This window comes from Rhinopithecus roxellana, chromosome 7 (assembly GCF_007565055.1).
Source record: "Rhinopithecus roxellana isolate Shanxi Qingling chromosome 7, ASM756505v1, whole genome shotgun sequence".
NCBI lineage: Eukaryota > Metazoa > Chordata > Mammalia > Primates > Cercopithecidae > Rhinopithecus > Rhinopithecus roxellana.
Window position 1 is genome coordinate 101,458,996 of NC_044555.1, and position 8,546 is coordinate 101,467,541.

The 8,546-nt window shown below is 44.7% G+C and overlaps 1 protein-coding gene across 5 annotated transcripts in view; it reads left to right on the forward strand.

The window, feature by feature from the left end:
* The window catches only part of BHLHB9 (basic helix-loop-helix family member b9), a 41,651-nt gene extending 33,544 nt beyond the window's left edge, over positions 1 to 8,107 (forward strand). For 2 of the 5 annotated variants that reach the window (XM_030933447.1, XM_030933446.1), the window contains exon 5: positions 3,259 to 8,107. In XM_030933447.1, coding sequence (XP_030789307.1) covers positions 3,556 to 5,199 — 1,644 coding nt within the window. In that variant the 5' untranslated portion in view covers positions 3,259 to 3,555 and the 3' untranslated portion in view covers positions 5,200 to 8,107. Of the gene's footprint in view, positions 1 to 837; positions 1,257 to 2,228; positions 2,258 to 2,377; positions 2,475 to 3,258 lie in introns of those variants that run through there. The other 3 variants (XM_030933448.1, XM_030933449.1, XM_030933445.1) reach the window with 3 other exon arrangements.
* The last annotated feature ends 439 nt before the right edge of the window (positions 8,108 to 8,546 follow it).

Here is an 8,546-nt window from a genome sequence, read left to right on the forward strand (position 1 = left end):
TGGCTCCACGAAGCTGGGAAATAAACGCACAAGAGGACCACCCTACAGGCCCAGGCCTTTCTGGCCTGAAATCGCCTCTCCCCTCCCAGACTGCAGTGCTGACACCCCCTTTCCCATTAACATCCAGGAAGGAGGGTGAGAGGGCTGGGGAGAGGGAGGGGGCAGACACCCAGCAGTCCCTGGTTGGGGAGTTGGGGCGGGGGTGCAGACACACTAGGGGGAGGTTTGGTATCCATCCGCTGCTCCCTCCAGCGCGGCTCTTCCCAACCTCCTGATCCGGTCCCCTGCCCGGGCCCCCAGCCGCCCGCCGGTCCCATATATTACAGCAACGTCAGAAATGTGGTGGTGGTCGCCACGTTAGGGTCCGCGGGGGCCTCCTGAGGCACCCTGGTGCCAACCCGCAGGCCCAGGCTGGGGCTCGTCGTGGCCCCGCCCACCTCGTGGTTGGAACTAAGGTGGGCCGGGGGGGAGGGGGGGGGGCGTCGAGGACTTCGCGCCGTATCCCTCCGCTCCCCTTCCCGACACCCTCGCGGCAAGCGGTTCTTCCCGCATCCTGCGCAGCCCCTGCCCAGTTTGGTGCAGAGGCGTAGGGGGCGGGACTCGTCTTTTCCATTCGGATCGCGGGGAAAGCGGTGAGAATCCAAGTGAGGAGCCGCCAGAGGAGAGCTGAGGAGAGGAGAGGGAGGTCGACGACCTGGGCCCTGGGCCGCTGAAGGCAAGTTGGGGTGCGTGAGATTGGGGTGGTCCGCCAGGGTGGACCGGCTGGCAGCCTGCCCCGCCGACCCTGACAGCCTGGCAAGGAGGAGACGATCCGGTCGGAGCCGGGCGCCGGAGAGAGGTGCGCAGTGCCCGAGACCCCTGGCGATGGGAGGCGGTGACCGGTGAGGGCTGGGCCAGGCCAGGCCAAGGGCTGAGGGGCTGGCTTGAGAGGCACCGTTAGATCGTCTGGAGGAGAACCGCTCTGACAGCTTCCCAACCAGCTTTGCAGGCGCCGGCGCTCCGCCTTCGAAGGTCTGTGCCCGGAAAGGGCTGTGGGGGAGGCTCCTTCGGGAGAAATGGCGGAGGGGGAGCCATTGTAGTGGGCGCCTGGGAAGGCTGGTGGGAGCCGGCGTCCCAGCTCTGTGCCCAGCCCGCGTGAGGTGGGCCGCATTCACTACTCCGGGCCCTGATTCCGGAAAGGGCCTGTGGGACCCTTTTCCTAGGTGCTGTCCCTTCCCACAGGCTCCAGGTGGTTGTCAAAGTCTCCTGTCTGCGGGGTAGGTCTGGTGGGTTCTCCAAAACTAGAACTTTGAGTGGGTGGATTATGAAGACACTAAAATGAAATGTTTATCCGCCTTTTAATACCGCACTGTTTTATTGCCTTACATATTTAGATCCCCACACCCAGTTTTGTGCAAACAAATAGATAGGGTGTGGACTTGGTCGAATTTCACAACAGTGGTCCATGTAAATAACAGGGTAGTATTTTTCCACCTTTCTTGTTCAGGATCTGTTTTCTCAACATGCTGATCCACTTTAAGTAATGTAATGATGCGTGAGAATGAGGGTTCCAAGTAGAGGGGAAATCTTTTTGAAGGGTCAATTTAAAACATTTGAAGTCAATCTGCTTCTTCAATTTCTGGTTCTGTAAACCAAAACTCCATCTCCAGCCATTCCTCACAGACCGTCTCATTTTGGTACAGAAATAGTCCCACAGAAGAATTCATGGCATTTCTGATGGTGGATATCTGAGGAGCTATGAGAGTTAGGAGACTTCATTTACTTAGTTTCTGATTCTCAAAAAGGAGGTGTTAGAATCCGAATTCTGGGAATCTGTCCATTAACCTGCTATTTTTCTACCATTGTTAACATAGTCTCTTGGGGTTATTTTTTTTGCTAGTTGCTCGCCTTCTTTTTGTAGGGTGTGACTCTTCTCTAGCTAGAGGACTCTTTGTTGGGAAGGATAGCATCTCCTGAGAACCCCTGCTGTATGAGCAGGCTGACATGGGTGGTGAATAAAGTAAGATCTAGGTATGCATGGGGAAGGGGAGGGACATGCACAGATGGTATTAAAATAACAGTCTCCATTATCTTCCCTGCCTGCCTCCTAAGTACGATTGCCTGTGTTCCACTACCTATTTCTGCACCTCATATTTTTTTTTTCAGGAAAGGAGGTATAACTTCTGTTGGGAAAATGACTGACTTCAAAGTTGGCAGGAGGTGTAATCAGGCTGCAGGTCTTGGGGTGATTAGGGAATCATTGAGGAGGAGCAGACAGGTGGGAGACATTTAACATAGCCTTGAATATTCAAAAGCATATGTTATAACCCTTGTTATGGGCATTAGATCATCTTAGTCTCTTCTGTTTTCTTTCCTCTGCCTTCCTTTCTATCCTTAGGTCTGTTCCTTTCTAGGTTCCTGTAGAGATCTGTATGTAGCTGTTCACTTGGAAGTTAATTAAGAAAGAGAACAAAAACTGTTCATTTGGATTCAAGGTAGGTTTATGTGTGAACACCCCTGTTGATTGGGGTTATGGAGAGGCTGTTGCCAAGTGGGTTAGACCAGATGATATCTTGGAGCCACTGTCTTCCAGCTTTCTAGTCACTTCTGACCTCACATTTGTGTACAAGTGATGGGGTGGGGTGAGCCAGGATTATGCTGATGAGGTAATTGGTAGATACTGGGGCAGGAAATGGGAAGAGAAGCCACGAGGAGTACTAGGAGGCCAGAAGTGTTATATAACCAAAGCCCTAGATTTGGGAAGGCAGAAATTGAGCTTAGAGATTACAGTGTAGGTCTGTCAACCAAATACTCAGAATTCCAATCCCACCTGTATTTTTGTCCATAGGCCTGCCCATGAGTTAACTGTAGGGCATATCAACACTGGAAACAGGGAAGGAGGAAAAATTGCACTAGATCAGTGCAGGTTGGTGTGAGTGCTGCCTGAATACATCTATGAGGTCTAGTGGTATGTATTTTAGTGGTGGACCTACTAGCATGGGTCCAAAGAGACTGGGCACTCCTTTAGCCTTTCTCACTCTCAGCAAGCTTACCTGCCATCTTTGTTCCTGTTTGGTGCAGAGTAAAAGAATGACAGTGCTTGGGCAGGACATTGTTGAGCATTAGTGGCAGTGTGCAAGGTATAAAATGAAGCAGCAGAGTTTTTTATTAATTCACTTCTACACAATTCATTTCTACTCTATGTCCTTCTGTGTGGCTGTTTGCATAGAGAAGCACAGTTGGACAAGACTCAAAGCCAGTTTCTTTCTTCAACCTCAGGTCCATCTCCACTGGTGGCTGTAGTGGCTTTGGATTGTTGGAAGACCATCACCTTCAGCAGGTCTGCACTTGGGAACAATCATTCTCCCCCAGCCCGAGCGTGCCTCTGCCCTCTGTATCATTGACAGAGGCTATATGTTTGGAAAGAGAACTTTGTGACTGCAGAACTGACAGTTGACTCTAACTCTTGCTACTAAGTTTTTCCATTACCCAGTGAAAGAGTGTTAAGACTTCGACCTAGGACACATTGAGAACCAAGGCCAAGACTGGACAGGGCCATATAACTGGGCTTCAACCATGACTGGGACTAAGAATAAGACAAGAGCCCAGGCCAAAACTGAAAAAAAGCCTATTACACAAGCTAAAGCTGGAGCAGAGAGGGAGGCTACTGGTGTTGTTAGGCCTGTAGCCAAGACCAGGGCCAAAGCCAAAGCCAAGACAGGGTCTAAGACAGATGCAGTAGCAGAGATGAAGGCAGTGTCTAAGAACAAGGTTGTTGCTGAGGTGAAGGAAGGATCTCTGTCAGAGCCTAAGACTCTGGGCAGAGCCATGGGAGATTTCAGTCCCAAGGCTGGGAATGAGTCCACCAGCTCCACATGTAAAAATGAGGCTGGTATTGATGCCTGGTTCTGGGCTGGGGAAGAGGCCACTATCAATTCCTGGTTCTGGAATGGAGAAGAGGCAGGTAATAGTTCCAGCACTAAGAATGATAAACCTGAAATTGGTGCCCAGGTCTGTGCTGAGGAGTTGGAGCCTGCGGCTGGGGCCGATTGCAAACCCAGGTCAGGGGCTGAGGAGGAGGAGGAAGAGAATGTTATTGGGAACTGGTTTTGGGAAGGAGATGATACCAGTTTTGACCCTAATCCTAAACCCGTGAGCAGGATAGTTAAGCCTCAGCCTGTGTATGAAATTAATGAAAAAAATAGGCCCAAGGACTGGTCTGAGGTAACTATCTGGCCCAACGCCCCTGCTGTAACTCCAGCAGTGTTAGGATTTAGATCCCAGGCACCATCTGAGGCAAGCCCTCCTTCATATATTGTTCTGGCTTCAGCTGAAGAAAATGCCTGTTCTTTGCCTGGGGCAACAGCTTGCCGCCCTTCTAGGAACACTCGCTCATGCTCACAGCCTATCCCTGAGTGTCGTTTTGATTCTGACCCCTGCATCCAGACCATAGATGAGATTAGACGTCAAATCAGGATCAGGGAGGTAAATGGGATTAAGCCATTTGCTTGTCCTTGCAAAATGGAATGCTATATGGATTCTGAGGAATTTGAAAAACTTGTTAGCTTACTTAAGTCAACTACTGATCCTCTTATTCATAAAATAGCACGGATTGCAATGGGTGTCCATAATGTTCACCCGTTTGCCCAAGAGTTTATTAACGAAGTGGGTGTAGTGACACTTATTGAAAGCTTGCTCAGTTTTCCTTCCCCTGAAATGAGAAAAAAGACTGTAATTACTCTGAATCCTCCTTCTGGTGATGAAAGACAACGCAAAATTGAATTACATGTTAAGCATATGTGTAAAGAAACCGTGTCATTTCCTTTGAACTCACCGGGACAGCAATCTGGATTAAAGATACTAGGACAACTGACTACTGATTTTGTCCATCACTACATTGTTGCCAATTACTTTTCAGAGCTTTTCCATTTGCTGTCCTCAGGAAATTGCAAAACCAGAAATCTTGTTTTGAAACTACTTTTAAATATGTCTGAAAATCCAACTGCAGCCAGAGACATGATCAATATGAAGGCATTGGCAGCATTAAAACTCATCTTTAACCAGAAAGAGGCAAAAGCCAATCTTGTTAGTGGTGTGGCCATATTTATTAACATAAAGGAGCATATCAGAAAAGGCTCAATTGTAGTTGTTGATCACTTGAGTTATAGTACACTCATGGCCATTTTCAGGGAAGTTAAAGGGATTATTGAAACAATGTAAAATGAGCCAGAGATAGAATGTTTTGAGCCATCTCCAAACTCTAGCAGGCTGTACATTACAGTGTACACATTATACACTGCATCTTTAACACAAAGTCACCTGTGACAGGCTCTAGGTTTGAGCTAGACTATTTTGGCGGTATCAAATGAATATTATACCTTGGGCTGAAAATGTTTGATTTTTATCTTGTCTAGATTGGCATATTTTTAACATTTTACTTAAGATAGCGAACCAGTTTGTTTTAAGTAAGCTAACTTTTTCATTAGTATCTGCTTAGATACATCTGTGGCTTAAAATGGCAAAAAAGAAAATATCCTTGAGTTTGTAATCCAGTTACAGAAGTAAGGCATACACATACACAAAGATAACAGTACCTAGAGAGAGAGAGAGTGTGTGTGTGTGTGTGTCTCTGTGTGTGCACGTGCACACTCATGGCCGAATGTGCGCACTCTACATAAAGGAGGCAGGGGTTGCTATAGGATATTTAATGTAAGATAAACTACTATTTTTCTCCTCTTCCAGCTGTATCAGATACTCATTCCACAACACAGAAATGACTCAGAATCTCAGACAAAATGTATTATTTGTTCAATTTTAATTTTGCCACTACATTCATAACTCTTAAATTGTTAGGCTGTTTCATTTACATAAAAGTTATCTCACAAAAGAGAAGGCAGGAAACATTTTGTGAGTGCCTATTCTATGTCAAACACTGTGTTGGCACCATATTTTACAAGTTTTTTTCCTCTTCTCATAGTGAACTTGTGAGCTAGTTACTTGTATTTTTATTAGAACTCATTATTCTGGGTACCCTCCAATGAGAATTAGGTTAAATACCTTTTCCTAGATTCCCACAGCAGGCAGGTGGCGTAGCTGTTTTGTCTGACACCAGAACCTATCTCACCACACTGCTTTACAGTCCCCTTGAAGGGCATTTTGAGGTGGGGGGCCTTCAAAGCTCAGAGACTGGTTTTAATGGTTTAATTTTCCAATAGATCATGTGTATGCCAGGTGTTACGATTCTTAACTTCCTTCAAATTCATGTGTCTATTAGACATTTGGCTACATCTGGCTGGAGGTCAGGAGAAAATTCTGAGGTGAATAGATGGATTTTATCTGGCAGTGTCAAAAATAGTAGGAGCCCAAAACTTTGTTCAATGAGTAAGATGTAGATTTGGAGTCATCAGCAAGGGAAACTTGTTAGGTGTCCTTTGTATCTTTTTCTATCCATTTGTATTTTTTATTTCCCAAAGAGCTGAAATCATTTTATACCCTGAATTTAAAAGGTAATTGCTTTTTTCCTCCTTGCGAAATCATACCTTAATTTTTTTTCTTTTTTACCATTTATGATTTATTCTCCTGTGTGTCATATGAAAGGCCAAGGGGCTTTATCTTTTACTAGTAGGCAAGCCTGGGCATTTCTGCATTTGTACCAGCTAACACTACAAGATAAACTTAATTAGAGAAATTTAGACCCAGAATTGCAGCCTCAACAACACAAAACAGGAAAGCTAGAAGAGGTTGCTGTGTCAACCTACAAGATAGTGATTCTTGGAAGTTGGTATGGACCAGAAAGCATTCCCAGGACATTTAGGCAATGGCTGAGTTCTCTAAGACTCATGGTGGGAGTTATAATCCCTGGTCTTAGCTGATGTGAAAGTTTCTATGTGTGAAAATATGGAGTTATATGTTTTGAGATTTTCTGCCAGTTAAGAAACTAAAACAAGATCATACTGTAAATGTTTGTAACTTGCTTCCCCCAGTTGTATACTGTAAACATCTTTGCATGTCAATAAATATGCCTCTACAACATATTTTTGAATCACTTAATATTTTTCTATGTTAACGGTTGGTATATAGTGTTGTAATCCTTTATTGCATATTCTCATACAATATACACATTCTTTTGCAAAAATAGGAATACAGTGTTGAGACTTGCCTTTTCCTCTTAACAGTTATCTTTTCAATTTAGTGTTATATAGATCTGTCACATGCTTTTTAATCTAATAACTTGACGGAAATATAATTGCCATACATTAAGCTGCATGTTGAAAGTATACAGTGTGATCAGTCTTGGAATGTATATACACATAAAACCATAACCACAATCAAAATTGTAAACATATTCATCACCCAACAAAGCTACTTTTTTTTTTGAGACAGAGTCTTGCTCTGTCACCGAGGCTGGAGTACAGTGGTGCAGTCTCGGCCCACTCAACCTCTGCCTCCCAGGTTCAAGTGATTCTCGTACCTTAGCCTCCTGAGCAGCTGGGACTACAGGTGCATGCCACCATATCTGGCTAATTGTGTGTGTGTGTGTGTGTGTGTTTAGTAGAGGCAGGGTTTCACTATGTTGGCCAGGCTGGTCTTGAACTCCTGGTCTCAAGTGATCCACCCGCCTTGGTCTCCCTGAGTGTCAGGATTACAGGCGTGAGCCACTATGCCCAGCCTCCCCCAAAACTTCTTAATGCCCCTTTGTAATCCCTCCCTCCTCTCTCTCCCTGTGCCCCAACCCAGGCAACCATGGGTCACTTTCTGACAAAATAGAATTGTTTTGATTTTCTGTAATTGTGTATAAATGGATTCATACAGCATGCACTCTTTGTTCGGGAGAGGATCTGGCTTATTTCACTTAGTGTAATTATTTGAGATTCATCCGTATCATGTGTCTCACTATTTCATTGCTTTTTATTGCCAAGTAGTATTCCACCATATGGCTTTACTACAGTTTATTTATCCATTCACCTGTTGATGGACATTTGGGCTGTTCAGAGTTTGGCCAGTATAAGTAAAGCAGCTATGAGCATTTGTGTACAAGTGTTTTTATGAACATAGGCTTTCATTTCTTTGGAATGACATCTAACAATATTGAATCATCTGACCCATAAATAAAATCTCTCTCCACTTATTTAAGTCTCCTTTATTGCTCTAAGGAACATTGTGTAGTTTTCATGCAACATGCCTTTTTAGCAGCTGCGTATATTCTTTTATATGGTTGTATCACATGTTATTTAATCCGTTGCCTGGTGATGAACACTTACAGGATTTGGGAAGCATGAGTAATTCTATGATTTTGTATTTAAATAAATCTTACTCTATAGGTGAGGAAGACCAAAGTTGTAATTGGTAAAGAAGCAGCAGTCACTAATATTAGCCAGATTGGGGGGGGGGCGGTATTTCATCATTTTTATAATTGGGACAGTGATTTTCTGTGTTAGTACATGATTAGAGTAGTCTTGCTTTTGTCTTGATACATGACATTCATAGAGTAGCAGACCAGGCTACTCTTAGATGTCAGGCTGCTTTTCTTCTTGTCATGGATATTTACAAATATTTATGTATATTGC